Source organism: Curcuma longa, chromosome 5 (genome assembly GCF_044706935.1).
Source record: "Curcuma longa cultivar G26 ecotype Majalengka, Jawa Barat chromosome 5, ITB_CL_G26_1.1, whole genome shotgun sequence".
In the NCBI taxonomy this organism is placed as follows: Eukaryota; Viridiplantae; Streptophyta; class Magnoliopsida; order Zingiberales; family Zingiberaceae; genus Curcuma; species Curcuma longa.
The window spans coordinates 10,522,526-10,542,945 of record NC_133865.1 but is presented as its reverse complement, the minus strand read 5'-3'; the positions used below and the strand labels follow the sequence as shown (position 1 = coordinate 10,542,945).

The following is a 20,420-nucleotide window of genomic DNA, read 5'->3' as shown; positions in this document are numbered from 1 at the left end:
TTCATATGTCTTATCTCAACTTAGTCAAAAGAAAAAGAATTTTTATATTCCTTTACAAGAAAAAAATCTCGTGTTCATGTTTTTTTTTTTCTTTGATTTTTTTTTTGACGTTTTGTGTAGAAAAAATGCTAATTTTTTTTTAACTTTCTGATTAAAATTTCATGAAGCATTAGATCCGATGTTGTGGGGCACGGTGGTGAGCAGAACAATCTCATGCTTTGCCGCGGTCCACCCCAATGCATGGGCACGATCTACAGCCGCCTATGGGTCATGTGCAATGACATGCATTCCGAGTCCTTTGGCATAACGTGCTTACTTGATTCTTGGCAATCGATTGGTGGTCACCGATCGATCACTTAAATTGATTACTAGAAGCAATGAACAAGGTAACTGATTAAAATTGATTTTGTCGCGATATTAAGATTGTCAATCATTTAGTCATCTTGACGCAATGCTCCTCTGTGACAAACTTGCTAATTATAATGTTGATCAATTTTTCATAGGTCTTATCTCAACTTAGTCAAAAGAAAAAGAATTCTCACGTTCCTTTACAAGAAAAAAAATCTCACGTTCTTATTTTTTTTCTTTGATTTTTTTTCACATTCCTATATAGAAAAAATGTTGATTTTTTTTAACTTTCTGATTAAAATTTCATGAAGCATTAGATCCGATGTTGTGGGGCACGGTGGTGAGCAAAACAATCTCATGCTTTGCCGCGGTCCACCCAATGCATGGGCACGATGGCAATCGATTGGTGGCATAACATCTTACTTGATTCGATCACTTCAAAATTGATTACTAGAAGCAATGAACAAGTTAACTGATTAAAATTGATTTTGTCGCGATATTAAGATTGTCAATCATTTAGTCATCTTGACGCAATGCTCATCTATGACAAACTTGCTAATTATAATAATAATCAATTTTTCATAGGCCTTATCTCAACTTAGTCAAAAGAAAAAGAATTCTGCACGTTCCTTTATAAGAAAAAAATCTCACGTTCTTGTTTTTTTCTTTCTTTGATTTTTTTTTCACGTTCCTGTGTAGGAAAAAAATACTGATTTTTTTTTAACTTTCTGATTAAAATTTCATGAAGCATTAGATCCGATGTTGTGGTGCATGGTGGTGAGCAGAATAATCTCATGCTTTGCCGCAGTCCACCCCAATGCATATATGGGCACGATCCAACAGTCCCCCCAAATGCATGGGCACGATCTGTAGGCGCCTATGGGTCATGTGCAATGACATGCATCTGAGCCCTTTGGCATAACGTGCTTACTTGATTCTTGGCAATCGATTGGTGATCACCGATCGATCACTTAAATTGATTACTAAAAGCAATGAACAAGGTAATTGATTAAAATCGATTTTGTCGTGATATTAAAATTGTCAATTATTTAATCATCTTGACGCAATGTTCATCTGTGACAAGCTTGCTAATTATAATGATGATCAATTTTTCATAGGTCTTATCTCAACTTAGTCAAAAAAAAAAGAAATTTGCACGTTCCTTTACAAGAAAAAAAAATCTCACGTTCTTATTTTTTTTTCTTTGTTTTTTTCACATTCCAGTGTAGAAAAAAACACTGATTTTTTTAAAAATTTTCTGATTAAAATTTCATGAAGCATTAGATCCGATGTTGTGGGGCACGGCGGTGAGCAGAACAATCTCATGCTTTGCCGCGATCCACCCTAATGCATGGGCACGATCTGTAGCCGCCTATGGGTCATGTGCAATGATATGCATTCCGAGCCCTTTGGCATAACGTGCTTACTTGATTCTTGACAATCAATTGGTGGTCACCGATCGATCACTTAAATTGATGACTAGAAGCAATGAACAAGGTAACTGATTAAAATTGATTTTGTCGCAATATTAAGATTGTCAATCATTTAGTCATCTTGACGCAATGCTCATCTGTGACAAACTTGCTAATTATAACGACGATCAATTTTTCATAGGTCTTATCTCAACTTAGTCAAAAGAAAAAGAATTTTCACATTCCTTTACACGAAAAAAATCTCACATTCTTGTTTTTTTTCTTTCTTTGGGTTTTTTTCACGTTTTTGTGTAGAAAAAAACATTGATTTTTTAAAACTTTCTGATTAAAATTTCATGAAGCATTAAATCCGATGTTGTGGGGCACAGTGGTGAGCAGAACAATCTCATGCTTTGCCGCGATCCACCCCAATGCATGGGCACGATCTACAGCCGCCTATGGGTCATGTGCAATGACATGCATTCCGAGCCCTTTAATTTGGCATAATGTGCTTACTTGATTCTTGGCAATCGATTGGTGGTCACCGATCGATCACTTAAATTGATTACTAGAAGCAATGAACAAGGTAACTGATTAAAATCGATTTTGTCATGATATTAAGATTGTCAATCATTTAGTCATCTTGACACAATGCTCATCTGTGACAAACTTGCTAATTATAATGATGATCAATTTTGCATAGGTCTTACCTCAATTTAGTCAAAAGAAAAAGAATTTTCACATTCCTTTACAAGAAAAAAATCTCATGTTCTTGTTTTTTTTTCTTTGTTTTTTTTTCACATTCCTGTATAGAAAAAAAGCCGATTGTTTTTTAACTTTCTGATTAAAATTTCATGAAGCATTAGATCCGATGTTGTGGGGCACGGTGGTGAACAGAATAATCTCATGCTTTGTCGCGGTCCACCCCAATACATGGGCATGATCTGTAGCCGCTTATGGGTCATGTGCAATGACATGCATTCCGAGCCCTTTGGCATAACTTGTTTACTTGATTCTTGACAATCGATTGGTGGCCACCGATCGATCACTTAAATTGATTACTAGAAACAATGAATAAAGTAATTGATTAAAATCGATTTTGTCATGATATTAAAGTTGTCAATCATTTAGTCATCTTGATGCAATACTCATCTGTGACAAACTTACTAATTATAATGATGATCATTTTTCATAGGTCTTATCTCAACTTAGTCAAAGGAAAAAAGAATTCTCACATTCCTTTACAAGAAAAAAATCTCACGTTATTGTTTTTTTTTCTTTGGTTTTTTTTCACGTTCCTATGTAGAAAAAAATACCATTTTTTAAAAAAACTTTTTGATTAAAATTCCATGAAGCATTAGATCTGATGTTGTGGGGCACGGCGGTGAGCAGAACAATCTTATGTTTTGCCGCGGTCCACCCCAATGCATGGGCACGAACTGCAGCCGCCTATGGGTCATGTGCAATGACATGCATTCCGAACCCTCTGGCATAACGTGCTTACTTGATTCTTGACAATCGATTGGTGGCCACCGATCAATCACTTAAATTGATTACTAGAAGCAATGAACAAGGTAATTGATTAAAATCAATTTTATCTCGATAGTAAGATTGTCAATCATTTAGTCATCTTGACGCAATGCTCATCTGTGACAAACTTGCTAATTATAATGATGAGTCATAGGTTTTATCTCAACTTGGTCAAAAGAAAAAGAATTCTCACGTTCCTTTACAAGAAAAAATCTCACATTCTTGTTTTTTTTTTCTTTGATTTTTTTCACGTCCTGTGTATAAGAAAAACACTGATTTTTTTTAAAACTTTCTGATTAAAATTTCATGAAGTATTAAATCCGATGTTGTGGGGCACGACGGTGAGCAGAACAATCTCATGCTTTGTCGCGGTCCACCACAATGCATGGGCACAATCTGCAGCCGCCTATGAGTCATGTGCAATGACATGCATTCCAAGCCTTTTGGCATAACGTGCTTACTTGATTCTTGACAATCGATTGGTGGTCACTGATCGATCACTTAAATTGATTACTAGAAACAATGTACAAGGTAACTGATTAAAATCGATTTTGTCGCGATATTAAGATTGTCAATCATTTAGTCATCTTGACGCAATGCTTATCAGTGACAAACTTACTAATTATAATGATGATCAATTTTTCATAGGTCTTATCTCAACTCAGTCAAAAGAAAAACAATTTTCACGTTCCTTTACAAGAAAAAAATCTCACGTTCTTATTTTTTTCTTTCTTTGGTTTTTTTCACATTCCTGTGTAGAAAAAAAATGCTGATTTTTTTACTTTCTGATTAAAATTTAATGAAGTATTAGATCCGATGTTGTGGGGCACGGTGGTGAGCAGAACAATCTTATGCTTTGCCGTGGTCCACCCTAATGCATGGGCACGATTTGCAGCTGCCTATGGGTCATGTCCAATGACATGCATTCCGAGCCCTATGGGTCATGAAATCCAAGTGGATCATAAAAGATCAGATACTTGTCATATGGATGAAAGTTGTAGTAAGTCAAGGATGACTGAATATTAGACAAGTATGGAAAACCCTAGTAGGTCATGTAGGGTCGGATATTAGGTGAGTGAGGAGATTAATAACAGATCATGGTTAACAGATGTGAGGCATGAGACAAGAAGTTTAAATAGGTTAAGGAGGACCGTATATATGTTTAGCAATGGCAAAGTCCCAACAAGTTATAGTTGATCAAATATTGGGCAGCGAAAAGTCTTAGTAGGTTATGATTTGCTCGGATGCTGAGCAAAGGAAGTCTTGATAGGTTGAAGTTAACCAAATACTAGATAAGGTGAGAATTCAACCTTAATAGGGCTAAAATAAGAGTATTATTTGATTGATAGAGTGTACCAATCTATTGATGAACTATAAGTGAGAATTCAACCTTAATAAGGCTAAAAAGTATTAGTCGATTGATAGAGTGTACTTATTGAAGGGAAAGCCTTGAAAAACCGTTCCGGTAAATCTTTGCAGAACAAAAATTTTTCCGAAACGATCTCAAGTTGCCCGACGCGTTTAGATCGTTGGGCTCTTGTGTTTGGTTTACAGGTTCCAATATAAAAGCATAATTTAATTTAAAGCGGAAACATTAAATTATACCTTTCTTCCGAAGTTTCGGAAGGACGAAGTTTGTACCCGAAGACCTCTGGATCTTCTGCTGTATTCCTCTCCTCTTCCTCGAACGTTGTGTGGGCAACGATCCTTCGAAAAACTCTCCACCAGAAATCTCCCTCCGATGGCTAGCTAAAACTTCCTTCCCTTTGCTTGGAGAAAAGAGAAGAAGAAGAGAAGCTAAGGCTGGCTTGCCGAGAGGTTCGGCTACCAAAGGTGTGTCTCTCAAAGCCAAGCCTTGCCCCCTCTTTTATAGCTTTTCCATCCCTTATTTATGGTATAATTAGAGCCATAAACATGGTATAACTATCCCATAAACTTGGTATAATTTGATTCAATCAAATCGGAGAGATTTGGAATGATTTCGGAAGTTTCCTTTTCGAACCCGCGGCTCTTAATCGATCAAACAATCGATCAAAAATCGCTAACTTTTCTCATTAACACGTGTAATCGATCACCTGATCGATTACACGCATGGTAATCGATCAAGTGATCGATTACCAGGCCTGGTAATCGATCACCTGATCGATTACCTGCCTTTCTGTGAGAAACTCTGGTAATCGATCAGGTGATCGATTACCAAGGTGTGTAATCGATCACCTGATCGATTACACTCCTTGTATTGGCTCGAAAGACTAGTTTCTTCACGAATTCTTCCACGGTGGACTTGAGGGTTTCTAGAGGCTACAACAGGGACCTAGAGGAGGAATTGGTTTTGGCCTTCTGATGAGCTAAGGCTTCCCGTGTTCGCCCCGAACACACAACCTTAGTTCATCGATAATAACTCATACCACTAAAGAGTTATTATCGAACTACCGCACCAATCCCATATTATAATATGGGCTCCTTCTTACTATAAGTACATTAGTCTCCCTGTGTTTAAGATATCGTATGTCCGTCAATTAAAATGAGTTACTGACAACTCGTATTTAATCGACATCTAATCCAAGAGTAGTACCACTCAACCTTATTATCATGCGGACAAGGTCCACCTGCAGGGTTTACATGATAAACCTTATGAGCTCCTCAAGGGGACATCATCAACCTAGATTATAGGACACAGTTTCCTTCTATAATCAACAACACACCATGTACATAATACTACTTCCCAACTCATCGGGCCTTTTGGTCTATCATCTAAACCTCACCCTTTGATGAATTAAAGAAGTACATATTAAGCACACGTGTTTGTTATTATATCGGGATTAAGAGCATATACATCTATAGTAACAGAGGTTTAGTTCAATTATATAGTCAGTATAAATCGAACAATCCTCAGATGGTCCTGCTCAATACACACTAAGTGTACTAGTGTAATTCTATAGTCAAGACAGACTAAAACCAAATTACACTACAACCACTCCGATGGTTGGTCCAATCCATCTTGGTTGTGAACACTGTTTATAATCTATAAGGAACTGATAACATTGTCTTCTGTGTGTGACTCCGCACACCATGTTATCTACAATATAGATTAATTGGACACTTGCATAAAAACTAAATGCAATTATTGACTAAATATGATTCTCATTTCAGAATGTTTATTTACACAGCTAGGATTCTAGTATACATCCCAACAATTCAACTTGACTGGTCGTGATCAATCAACTTTAGAGTGATCAATTGACTAATGTTAAGGTGGATGAAGCTGTTGGGCTGATAGGTCAGAGCAAGGTAAAAAATACAGATGATCAATCGATTGATGGAAGATGACAATCGGCCGATAGAGATGACAATCGACCAATAGGCAAAAATTAGCTTGACAACAACCTTATAAAAGAGAGTTTTGAGGAAGATTGAAGAGGTTGAATTTTGAGGGTTTTGAATGAGAAGTGTTGTTGCATTCTAGACTTTTGTAAGGCAATTTCGAAACTATTTAACATTGAGCAAATCAAACATCATTGTGTAAATTGTAGCTTATATTGTATTTGAGTTTTTCTTTATATCTTTGTATTGCTTGTATTTATTGAAAATAAATAGATTGTAAGAAGGTTCTCCTCCTCCGAAAAATATTTGAGAAGAAGATTTAGTGGTGATAAAACGCTAGGACTATGCCTCGGATGTAGTAGTCTTGGAAGCTTGTGGACTAAGTATATCTTGATGTTATGCTTATGATATCGATTCTACTTTAAATTTTTCATTGCACAACCTAGTTGATGCAAAAGGAGCTATTTACCCTCTCTAACTCACATCGATCCCAACAATCCCATGTCGACAAGGGGAAGATAATTGATCGTAGAAAGGATGGCTTAGGAGTCGTGTAAACTAGGAGGTCTCGGCCACACATGTTATGGCATGAGAAGTTTGAACCCCAACTTTAGAGGTTTGATCCATATCAATCCTAGCCTAGGAGATCTTGATCTCAACCCAAGAGGCATAGGCTCTAGAGATCTCAGGATCTTGACCTCAGTTATGGAGGTCTCAACCCCAAGGGATTCTAACCAAATAGCCTAAAGTGTTATGACTTTATCCTTTAGATAGATTTTAGTGTCTTAGAAAGGTTCAACTGCACCACCATTTGGGACAAGTTTGATCTAAACCCTGCTTAAGAAATCGTCCCTCCCTATTCCTCCTTAACTTTGTCCCTTATACTTTGTTTGGGAGGAGGTGAGAGAAGGGTAAATTAAGAGAAGAGGAACTTTTAAGAAGAACCCTAAACCTTCCTCTCGCCCATTTAAACAAAACATTAGTTCCTCAAATTTGAAGTTGCTAAACTTTTTTGGCAACATCAATAGATCTTTGAATAGATAGACCCTTTAGTCAAGAGGAAATTCTTTTTGGCATTTTTTGTTTTTTAATCTTGGATGATAACATGGATGTTGTTTCCATTCATACTTGGGATTTGACCATTTTGATTTTATACAGCGAATTTATTCAAAATTACTATATCTAAACTATTTAAAAATATATATATATATATATATATATATATATATATATATATATATATCAAAAACAAATGAAATAATACAAGATTCAATGTGGACAAAATTATGTTTTGTTGAACGTGAGTGATCACCATTCACACTGCTTCCCATCGTATTCATTCAAATTCAAAGTTTGTGAAAAGGATGCCAACTTTTTTTGTCTATTCCTCCACAAATTCTGCTAAACAAATCAATGTTTTCTTATGGTTATGATTTAAATTTTACGATAAAACAAAAGGACACCCTTTATTTTCCATATCGCTACAAAAATACTCCAATTTTTTTTAAAAATATCTCATTTTGCTCCGATGTTACTATAATAATTTTGATCAAAACTACTATAATATCACTGTAATGCTTTTTAAACAAATATTATTATAATAATTTATATTCCTAATTTCTTATACTTAAATCTACTCGAACTTTATCAATTAAAACTTATTTAAAATAGTTAGAATTATTCTAATGTTGCAGTAGTAATTAAAACTTGAAATAATTTTACTTAATTTGGAATAGTTTGAATTAATATTAGAATAATTTTAGGATTTAAGATTTTAGAAGTAATTTTGTCTAAAACAACTGTAGATATAGTAACTTTGACTATTTAAAAATAATTTTGATTTATTTATAATATATTTAATTAATATTTAAGAACTTTTAATTAATGTTTGAGTGATCTTTGCATAAAGAGTTTAGGTTTATAGTCAAAATACTATATTGTGGTATTGGAATAAGAATAATTTTTTAATGAAAAATGGTATAAAACATCCTTTTTATCTTATTTTTGTGATCGGGTATCTAGTTCTTGCGAAATTATTAATTTCGAGATAGAAATTCTGACCCTCTTGCCAAAGAAAATAATGAGAAAGTCATACAAAGTTTTGCCTTCATTTATTAGATAAATAATAATCTATGAATGATCATAAAGACAATCATAGACTTACAAATAGGGCTAGAAAAAAGAGAGACCTATCAAAATCAAATGAATATAACTTTAAAACAATTTACATGAACAGTAGATCAACAAGTTAAAAAATTAAAAGATCTGAAGAGAAATATTAATTTTTTCAAAGATTTTCAAGACTCATTAAATAAAAAATTTAATCAACTAAATTTAATCAGTATTTTTAAGAAAAAAGATATCCTAAAATTAATCAAACTTATTGAAGAAAATAAATCTAGAAAATTTGAACTTCAGGCTAATTAAAGATATATTTCTGCAAGTTAAAGAATTATTAGAAAAAATTAAAAGCTAGTTAGAAAAGGATTTCAAAATGTTACATTGAAATATAAATCAATAAAATTCAATTTGAAAATATTAAAAAGAAAGCTCTGAATTTTACATGACAATGATTAAAAATTAAGGAAGACGGATATTAATTACAAGGTAGATGACATGATATAACAATGAGGTGTTCAGTAGGATATCTAAATACCTACGAATCAAATCCCAACATGGTGGATTTTTTTTTTGTAGCAAAATGAAAATTTTAAAATATTTTTCCTTGAGTGAGGAATTGCTCGTACTTTTAGATTTACTCAATCAATGAATATCATTTGCCTCCAGGATTAATTTACCCCAAGAGTTATATATATATAGAATCTTGATATCCTGCGTCTATGTGTGCCCGCAGCGTCCGCGATAAAAGATTTCGAACGTTTGAAATAAGAAAAATGTCATTTTATAATTATTTTTTATTTATTTTTTTTGTTTGAGTTAAGTTATTTAAAAATTTTCTTTTAGAATTTAAGGGTTAAGTTATAATATTAAACATAAAAAATATTTTAAAATAAAAAAATTTAGTTGATCATGGATGTACTAGATAATAATTAAGCGGAATAACAACTAGACACACTTATGAGCACCTAATTTTTTTTATTTTGAATATATATACAACAAATAACATATATATGCTGAAAATAATACCATGAGCCCAACCTCTAACCTTAGTTGTGGCCAAGATGGATTTCAGCCACCAAAAATCTTAAATGACTTCCCCAACCATACCCAAAAAAAGTAGGTATGGGAAGATAAAGCTAGGGGTACCAAAATTGCTAATAGGAAATATAACACAATTAAAAAGTAACAAAATAAAAAACCTAAAAAAATCATCTACTTCTGCTTCATTTTCTGCCAATGCAAATAACTTCTCTATGATGTCATTTCTCTTGAGACCTTTCATCCCCTTGAAATGTCGCTCACCAAAGTTGGAAGCCAATTTCAACTCTAGGTTTACCGGTTGCCCAACGCTAGGTAAACCTATCACTAGTGAGAACTCCCTAGAGGTGAATGGCACCATTATATTGCTTCCAAAACAGAAGCTGCATGTCTCTACTTCAAACCTTTTCAGCATTGTATAAACTCGAGATGTGCTTATAGAAAGCTTCTGAATATTCAACCAAGGTGCTAGAGGACTGTCCTTAATCTTCTTTAAATGTAGGTCACCCAGTTTCGGAACCAATTCTTCCATGACGGACATAAATTTTGATGGTGAACACCTTGTATAACCATCTTTTCCGCTTGTTCCAGCATCTCCTTCAGTAGCACGGGTAAGTTTTTTACTCTTCGTCATTTCTAAATCACAAAACACCACAATTAGCAACTAATTCAATAAATTGAATGAGTTTCATAGAATAATTGAATACTAAACCCTATAACCTAACAAATTTAGCTATGTCATTTCTAAATCACAAAACACCACAATTAGCAACGATTTCAATAAAGAATTTCATAGAATAACTTAATAGTAAACCCTACAACCTAACAAATTAAGCTACTTAAGATAGTAAAGGGGTTTGACGGGTTAGGGTTTAGGAAAAATAAAGAGTTTCATAGATTCAGCTATTAATAAAATTAAGGGGTTTTGACAGGTTAGGGTTTAGGGAAACCTTAACTCGCGCTTGTGGGTTTAGGGTAACAGCACAGGGCAGTGACTGGCGATGGTCTTCGTCTGGCTGCGGCGACGAAGGCGAGCAGGAGCTGACACTAGGGCGGCGGCAACGTTTTCCCCCGCGACGTAGGCGCCGAAGATCACAGGCAGCGAGGAGCAGGGGCGAAGATCACAGCCGGCGAAGAGCAGGGGCGAAGAGCAGCCACAGGCGGCGAAAACCACAGGCGCGACGAGCACAGGGGCGAAGAGCACAGGCCGACGAGCACAGGGCGGCGAGCACAGGGCGGCGCCGAAAAGCACAGCCGCGACGAGCACAGGGGCGAAAAGCACAGGCCGACGAGCACAGGGCGACGAGCACAAGGCGGCGGCGAAAAGCACAGGCGCGACGAGCACAGGGCCGAAGAGCACAGGGCGACGAGCACAGGGCGACGAGCAGCGGAGCTTCGGCAGGTTGGCCGCGCGATTTTAGGAGGGATTTTGAATCGAAGCCGGGATAAAGCTTCGGCGATTTTGGGAGAGCGGGATAAGCCACGGGAGAAACCTTCGCTGCCACGCTGGCACCCACGTCAGCGTCGCGGATGCGTCGCGGAGGAGGAGGCGCGCAGCAGAGAAAAATCCTATATATATATATATATATATATAGTTTGCATCGTTGATTCGTTGGTTGGATGGATCGGCCAGCGATTTGGGCTGGGTTTTGGCTTGAGGATTCTTCTTCCCGTTGTCTTCTGTGGAGATGATGAAGTCTTCGTTGAGACGATTGAGGAGTCTCTCTCTCAACAAGCACGGACACAGGCAGAGGAAGGAGGAAGGGTTAATAGCGCATCAGGACGAACTCTTCCAAGCCGCTGAGGTATCGTCTCACTCCCTTTTTCTACGTCGGGGTGGCCCCATCTAGGTTTTCTGCCTAGGTAAATAGTTTTCCCCCCTTATTCATATACTTTTTTTCGTATATAAAATTATGTCAAAGAGTAGTTTTCCTTTTTGTGTATGTATCTCACTTGAAATATGTAGTTCTGCTCTGGGCTTTTGGTTGATCTTAAGCGTTCCTAATCATTAAAATCCCCTGTTTTAGTTTCTCTCAGGATTGGAGTGGATTACTGGTAATGGCAAGATTACTAATATAGCTTCTTCTCGGTTTATCATTACTATTTTTCTTCGTTAATAATTTTTGGTAGACGTCCACATTATAATGTAATTTGTTAGCCGTTGACACCTGAAATGGGAAAGAATATCACGTCTTGATGGCTTGACATTTTCTTTAGAGGCTGCACATTGTATGCTTTTCCTTACCAATAACAAATTATTCAAGCTGGGAAAATTCTATTCTGATAAAAAACGTGATAGAATATTATGTCTACTGTCTAGTGATGGATATGGTTTTATTTGTCTGAGATTGGAGTAAATTTCATTTTAGAGCCAGATGAAACCATGACAGTCGGTTGAAATGGTTGCTTTCTACACAAAGATTTACTGGCCCTTTTTTGGAAAACATATGCTAGTTACAATCATCAGAGATGTATTTATCATGTTTGTTTTGCAGGATATTCATAACATCAAGAACTGCTATGACAGCTTACTGTCTGCAGCAGCAGCTACAGCAAACAGTGCATACGGTAGTATTGTCATTTTATGTTTATTTTTTCTTTTGGATTCTGTAAATGCTCTGGATTTCTACTCAGATATCTCTTAATTTTTTTAATGGATTGTTGATCTGTACATGGCCAATGACAGACTATGATAGTCAAAGTATTTCCAGTTAATTTCTCATATGATCATTAGATTGATTGTCTCTGTAATGGACTTCAGTGATTCATGATTGTGAACAGCGAATTGGACACCTATTCATATTATCATCTACATAATATTGTTGGATGATCACCAGATTCAGCTTCTCATGAATTGATAAAACTGGATGACTGTTGACTAGCATCATTTGGGATAGCTGGCCATATTGTTATGCAAAATATCTGATAACTTCTGTTTGGCAAGTGCGATATGTAATCATTACACACATCTTATTTGATCGGTTGCCAATGCTATATAGGCAATGGAGAGTGCCTTGAACTCTATGGTTATTTTTGATGTTTCTATCATTAAAATAATATAATCATCGCCAAACACAATCCAAATATATACTGTATGAGCACCATATTGTTCAAGAAAGAAAAATATGCAATAATAAAGCCAATCTAAAATGCACGTGTTGAAAAAAATCATAGCTGATGATCTTCAGAGACAATTTCTCAAGCATGAGTACATGCATTGGTTGATACAGATTAATTTCTTAGTCTTGATTTATTTGTCTATAATATCAGACATTGTTGCTTGTTGTCTGGTTTTCTTTTTGTTAAGCCATTTGATTTGAAGTGTGCTTATCCTAATGGATGCGATGATATTCTCAAGGAAGAATTGTGCCTAATAAGAGGGAACTTGAGCTGTTCTCCCCCTTTATCTACCTATTCATATTTATTTGGATTTTTTCTTCAGAGTTTCCTTTTCGTACCAATAGTTTTGCTCTACCACCTTTTTAATCTAAACATCTCTTCCAAGTGCTGCAATGTTTTGCTCTACCACCTTTTTAATCTAAACATCTCTTCCAAGTGCTGCAATTGCTCCCTCTTTTCTAAATATTGTTAACAATATGATTTGATGATGCTCTCTTTTTCCATTTTTTTTCCGGCCATCTCTTTCTTCTATCAATTGTTTCCTAGTTTTTATGGATCATAGTTTTTTCAGATAGTGATTGGGTTTTAGGTGTTTGTCAGACTCTAAGTTGAGAAGTGTCCTAACACCAGAAAGCTAGATCCTAATGCATCTATGTATTATTTGGATGGTTTTATGTCTTTCTGATTTAGAACTATATGCAACCTTTTTCTGTAAGATATAATGATAAGTAATGGCATGCCATATTATAGCAAAAGTTTTTCAATGTGTTGTTTTCCCCCCCAGAATTCTCAGAAGCCCTAGGGGAGTATGGTACTTGTCTGCTCAAAAAAATTTCACTTAATGATGATGAAGCAAGTGGTGAGTATGCATATAAATTCTACAGATTAGTCTATTCTTAAGTTCCATTGCAAAAAGTTCTCTTAAATCAACCACAATTTTGTCTATTTGACATATTTTTCCATTACAGATTTTAAGCCATAAAAATAAACTCAAGACACATAGAGTAAATCTTTAAACAAAATTTTACTGTTTGAATGCACCAGATGACTGGTGAACATGCAATTTGTTACTGTTATTGGTCACTTTGCATACTGTGGAATGCATTCACGTATATGCATGCAGGTAAAGCTTTGTTGATGCTTGGGAAAGAACAGCTTGAACTTCAAAAAATTGCTAATGTCTATGTGAGTCTTAATTTCATTGAGTTATGCCTAAAAGTTAACCATTATATGAATATTCATAGTATGATACCTTTTATCTATTTCATTCTCAGCGGGCCCATGTTGTTCAGACTATCTCAACTCCATCAGAGTCTCTTCTCAAGGAACTGCAAACCGTAGAGGTTGTCATTCTTGGATCTACTTTATAATTGATAACTGCTGAAGTGGTAGTTTTGACAATTTAATAAATTAACATGTTCAGTATTGAGAATGCCTGAGAAATATAGGTCATTCAAATAAAAAATATGGTTGCTGGTAGAAATGCTGGAATATATATATTTGGACATGCATTTATCATCAAGGAAAGCAGATGCTTGTATTTGATGGTTCTTTTATTTTCTCAATCATTCTTGCAAAAATGCTGATACTTGGTGTTTCTAACATGGATTGCACCAATATGCAGGAAATGAAACGCCAATGTGATGACAAGAGGTGCATTCTTAGGGTTTCTTTAATATTTTTCATGAAAAAAAAATACTTGTTAATGTGTTTTGTCTTTTTAGAGAATGCCTCCATAAAAAAATCTTAGTCTGTTTCATGTATCTTCTTCAGAGACATTTATAAGTCAATGTTGGATTCACAAAGAGAAAGTGGAAGGTCAAAAAATGTGAAAGGTGAAAATATCTCTCAACAACAATTGCAGGCAGCTCAAGCTGATTACGAAGAGGAGGCAACTCTCTTTCTCTTTCGCTTAAAATCATTAAAGCAAGGACAGTCACGGAGTCTTTTCACTCAAGCTGCTAGGCACTATGCATCACAGGTAGTTTTAAAATTACGAAGCTCATAATTTCTAGAAGGATCAGTTTTGTATATTTTCTCTCTGTTGAATCAGTTGAACTTCTTCCGGAAAGGAGTTAAGTCTCTTGAAGCTCTTGAGTCGTGTGTCAAAGCTGTAGCTGAGGAACAGCACATTGACTATCAGTTTAGTGGACTGGAGGATGATCAATTGGAAGAATATGATGATGATGAATACAGTCATAATGACGATGATGGAGAATTGAGTTTTGATTTTGAACATCACAATCAATATCACGATGTCAGTTTTTTTTCTAGAAACTCAATGGAGGTGAGTAAATGTTTAATTGTCAATAATCATAATCCCATAGGGTTCTATTTTTTTTTCATAAAACAATTTTCTTAATTTGAAGGAGCTTATAAGTATGCTATTTGATGCAACTATTGTTGGAGTCAAATTTTAACTTTTGCTTCACTGCCATGTAGTCTCTTCCTTCAGTGTGTTTACCGTCTTTGAAATGTTAAACTAGAATGTCTTAAGTTATGAAGAAATAATGAATCTATGGATTCATTGATAAATCTATCTTCACATTTGAAGTCTAAACTTGAACTACAGATCCTATTGCAAGAGAGTGCAAGCTAAAGAGACATACTTTACTCAAACATGTGCAGATGGGTAAATAAGCAGAAGATTAGTTGGGGTGGTCTGGATTCAAACTCATGACATTCTCTCTAAAACTTATGCTGTTGAGGGATTTGTTGGTTTATGGATTGAAAAATTCAACTGAACCTATGATTAAAATTATCCATCTACAAGTTTTCAACTTTTTTAGTAAATGATTTCCTTGTACCATTAGAATCTGCTGTCATTTTCTGCACACTTATTTTCTCCCTCTAGCAGACACTGGGGTTATTTGGAATTGCCATTTGGAAATGATATTTCCCAGCCATTTTCATTATATTTACACAATTAGTAGAGTCTGATTTTCTTTTCAGGAAAATTTAGAGAGAGCTCAAGCCAAATATTTTGGCGGTAACAATTCTAGAGTTGCCAGTATGTCAGCACCTCTTTCCTCCACTAAAAAATGTAAACCATCTGAAATGATAACTCAGATGCATCCTTCATCAAAGATATTCAACACATATGCTCTTCCTACTCCTCTGGATGTCAAGAGCTCAACCTCGATTGGTTCAGGCAATTCAACCTCAATTGGTTCAGGCAATTCAACCTATGGGGCTTCATCAGAATCTAAAGGTAGTTGGACAACACAACCATGGCATTCATCCCCTTTGCAGCCACATATGATTGGGAAAGATAGCCAAGATATTGAGCTTCCAAGCCCTACCAATTTTTCTACAGAGCCTTCATTAATCAAAGAGAGCAACATTATTAGTAACCCTGCCATAATGCCATCTACTGTGAGTGAAGGGATGCTGTCTAAGTCGAATCCAGTGAATGAGTTTGATTCAAAATTAAGTGAGAGACAAGCCTTTTCAGTTCCATTGTCATGTAAACCTTTATCCAGCAAACATGCTCTCTTCCCAACCAAAATGTCATCAATGGAAGCTTTGCCTGAAGCTTCTGCAAAACCAAAACATATTCCAACACCTAAGCTATCTATACCACAAAAGGTTTCTCCAAATGCCTCTTCTCCAGTAACATCACCAAGAATAAATGAGCTTCATGAACTTCCAAGGCCTCCGACAGGTTATGCAAAACACAGACCATCCACTTTGATCGGTCATTCAGCTCCTCTGATATCTAGAGGTCAAGAGATTTCTGCAACAAGCAAACCAATACCATTTTTATCACATACAGCAGCACCATTGCCCAAACCCCCTGGTGTTATGGCTCGTAGCTTTTCTATTCCATCTAGTGTTCAAAGATCTAATTTAAAAGCTGCTAACTCATTGGATCTTCCACAAAGTCAAAAGACAATTACAGACAGTTCGTCTACTCGTACACCTTTGGTGAATAATGAGGTAGCCTGATCTGCTGATTCCAGTCAGAGTAATTGCACCTAGAAATCCAAGGGTAAGAAAAGAGTTTCAAATTGCTTACTTTCTATCCCATAAGTTTGTTAATTGTTTTTATGCTTCTTAGATGCTTCATATCTATTTCAATTTGCATGTACTTAATTTTAATGTTTTGTCACAATATATTTCTTTAAATGTTAGAGTTGATTTGATGCAACACCACAAACAAATCTCATGTACAGAATAGTGCTTAGAGAATTTGATTGATGCAAAAGATGGCTTAACATGGGGACATTGAGACCCCCTGTAAAGACTTCAACCAAAACAAACTAAGAGTGAGATCAAATTACAAACCAGGAGAAAAATCAAATTAAAGTAAACTTATACCAAAGTTTCCTACACTTCTCAATAGCTACACTCCTAAATAGGAAAATTACCAACCGGAGGACTTCTAAGACTTTAGAGATTTATTCTCATGAAGAGGAGATTCTACCAAAACAAAGCTTTGCAAGTATAACACTAAATAAATTTAAAATTCTCTATTTTGCATTATTCTCATCGTCCTTATCGAGTGGGGAGACAAGACAACTGTGATCAAACTTTGCAAACATTGAACATAGGTGTGAAGTTGACTGCCAGAAGGCCCCTCTGTAGAAGATGACTGTAACGCTCATCACAACAAATATCTTGGGAGCAATCTAACGAAGTCCATCTTCTATGATTTGAGCATCATTAATATTTTAGAAGATCCTTCCAATGAATCAAGCACTTGTGGGTGCTTCCTTGGGGAGCTACCAGTGTTTATGCATATATTATGATTTCAATCCGAGGAGTTGACTGCATAATTGAAGTGTAGACATTGGAGTTATAGTAGCATGACCTATGAGCAAATAAACACATAAAGATGATAGTCAAATCTCCCTTGGTATTATAAGAAATGATGCAATGTTTTATTTAGTAAATAAGTCAATAGCATAAACATTGTTACCAATGTTTTATTAAAGTTGGCTACAAGAAATTTTCATACAAATGATTTTAGGACTTGACATCACTGATGAATGTGCTTAGGTTGTTGGAATTTTAAAGATCATGGTTAACTATTCATTTAACCCATTTCTTGTTTTAAATGAAGTCTTTTATTCATTAAAAATCATTTTAATTTGCTAGCCTCTACTAGGGCTCGTGGTTGGCTCCACCCATAGTTTCTTGTCAAATCTTCCTTAGAAGCTCATCTTGTCCTTGAGTGGGAGGAGAAGGCTATTCCCGTGACCATTTCACGATTGTAGCTAAAACTCGGCATAGAGTTATGATTCTCTAGTCTTTTCCACTTCTCACTTCTCACGGCAAATGTGTCCTTCCTAAGAATTGCTTTCGATGTTTTTCTATTATTTGACTTTTAGTCGATGAGACATGTGAAGGAGTAAATGTTAAATTCAAATCTTAACGAGAGACATTGGAAGTTAAAAGTTTTAGGTTTAGTAGGATAAAGACAAAATATATGAAATTTAAGTTTAGTAGTAGTAGATGTAGCAAGACAATCATTAAACTAGAAGATGACAAGTTACTTGAAAGTTTTAAGTATGTAGGATAATTTTTGCAAAGGAATGGAGCGATTAATAGAAATGTTTTACATAGGATACAAGTAGAATGGTTGAAATTGAGGAGGGCGTTGGGTATTATTTATGATCGTAAGGTACCTTCAAAGGTTAAAGGAAAGTTTAACAAAATGATGGTAGAATTTTTTATGTTATATGAAGTTGAATGTTAAACTATGAAGCGAGCACACAAGCAGAAGATGAGGATGTCAAGGGTGAATGTATGGACATACGAAGATGGACAGAATAAAAAATGAGAGTATTAAAGAGAAAGTAGGGTTGTATTTATTGAGGGAAAACTCCAAGAGATGCGTTTAAGATGGTATGAATATGTATCTAGGCGACTAATAAATGGCAGTCAGGCGATGTGAGAGCATGATGAATATACATATTAATTGAGAAAGAGCAAGATCAAAGAATACTTGGTTAGTAACGATAAAATAGTATAAAATTCATTTAAATATAAATGAGAATATAGTAGGTGATCAAGCTTAATAACGTAGGAGGATCCATATAGCCGACCCCACTTAGTGAGATAAAGATTTAGTTGTTGTTGTTATCTTGTTTGTTGGAGCTTGGAGATAAAGTGTTAGTCTTTGACTTTATTTGAACTGTTACAACAATGTAGAGGATGATTTTAACGAGAAATTTGAACTCTTCCAGTGCCGTTTAATCTGTAGTGGGCAATAATGGTAGCAATCTAAAATTCAGTGAAAAAAATTATTGTTCATAATTGTTCTAGACAATTTACTTTAATCAATCATCAACTTTTATACACGCAAGAATTAGTCAACATGGGTACACACATGACGATATCCTAGTTTTATACTTGAATTTTGTAGATCAATCATAACTTTTTCAGGTGAAATAAGAGATCGGATTCTTGTATATGTTAGATATTTCATGGGGTAAAGGGTGATGAAAGGAAATATAAATAATATGCTTTTAACAGAATGCAACTGCTTGATGAAATTTATACAGTCGATTCCAAATATCCATAGCTGGTTATTCTTGTTCTTGTATTTTCTTCACTTTAATCCACTTGTTTCATTAGATATAATATTCAAATCAAGCCACTGAGTTGGAATATGATTAAACTTAATGTTCCACTGTGATTGTTGTGTTTTTGGTGCAGGTTCATGTTAACAGAGCCATGCATTGCATAGATGTGTTCCTCTCGTTGATGTACATAATGAAGTGGCTATAACCTCTCCATGTGTGTTTTCTTTTTAAGACGACAAACACCCTTGATAATCTGTTATGGTTATCGGCTAGCAGCCTCCTGAGTTCATATTCGCGACAGGAGTGCCAGTTCAAGGAAAATGTCAAGTATTCAGAGTCGTTAATCCCTTTTGTAAATATAGAAAATTCCGACATCCTAAGAAAGGGCTGTTACTGAATCCTACTGGAAACTTTGTTTTTACCCTCAAGCTGCGCAATCCTTATCTGCTACGCATTTAAGTTTTTCGTCGGTAATATAGCTTCTCATTTGAGGAATTTATGCCTGTATATAAATTTGGGATGCAGAAGTTGGGAAACACAGACACAACATAATTCCTGATTCCTTAAAATGTTTCACAAATACTACATATGCTATTTTTAGTTAAACTTGAACTGTCATCATTTTTACAGGGACACAATTCCTGGGTATTCAACTTCAACTGCAGCATTCATCTCTTTTAGGTTGTTTTTTGATAATATTTCTTTTGTGCCTATCTAAAGATGGGATTATAGGCAGATTATTTTGAAACTACAAGTGTTTTGATATCTTTATCTACCTTGTCTTTATATTATGAGCATCCTGTGGCAAGCATATGTCTAGAATCAATTGCTTTGATAAAGCAAATTCTGTTTGAGATGAAACAGGTATACTTGGTACATAGTCCCCGGGGGCATGGTGCCGCGGAAGGCCTACAGTGGCATAAATTGGAGCATCAAAGTTAGAAACTTTCACAGAAAGGAGAAAGTATTTCTGCTTATAATGGGGTTCGAGCCATGA

General features: G+C 35.4%; 1 protein-coding gene across 1 annotated transcript; it reads left to right on the top strand.

Moving 5' to 3' along the window:
• Nucleotides 1-11,409: 11,409 nt before the first annotated feature.
• On the top strand, nucleotides 11,410-20,052 carry LOC141830055 (uncharacterized protein At2g33490-like). The gene is made up of 10 exons (XM_074717535.1): nucleotides 11,410-11,578; nucleotides 12,269-12,341; nucleotides 13,678-13,752; nucleotides 14,017-14,078; nucleotides 14,168-14,236; nucleotides 14,518-14,546; nucleotides 14,667-14,874; nucleotides 14,947-15,180; nucleotides 15,846-16,884; nucleotides 19,557-20,052. The coding sequence occupies exons 1-9, from the start codon at nucleotides 11,462-11,464 to the stop codon at nucleotides 16,839-16,841; spliced, it is 1,863 nt and encodes a 620-aa protein (XP_074573636.1). The 5' UTR covers nucleotides 11,410-11,461; the 3' UTR covers nucleotides 16,842-16,884; nucleotides 19,557-20,052.
• The last annotated feature ends 368 nt before the right edge of the window (nucleotides 20,053-20,420 follow it).

Coding starts and splice junctions, on each gene's coding strand:
- LOC141830055 (XM_074717535.1), top strand. CDS start 11,462: ATGATGAAGTCTTCGTTGAGACGATTGAGGAGTCTCTCTCTCAACAAG. Junction 12,342..13,677: donor TACAGCAAACAGTGCATACG/GTAGTATTGTCA, acceptor TTTCCCCCCCAG/AATTCTCAGAAGCCCTAGGG. Junction 14,875..14,946: donor CTAGGCACTATGCATCACAG/GTAGTTTTAAAA, acceptor CTGTTGAATCAG/TTGAACTTCTTCCGGAAAGG.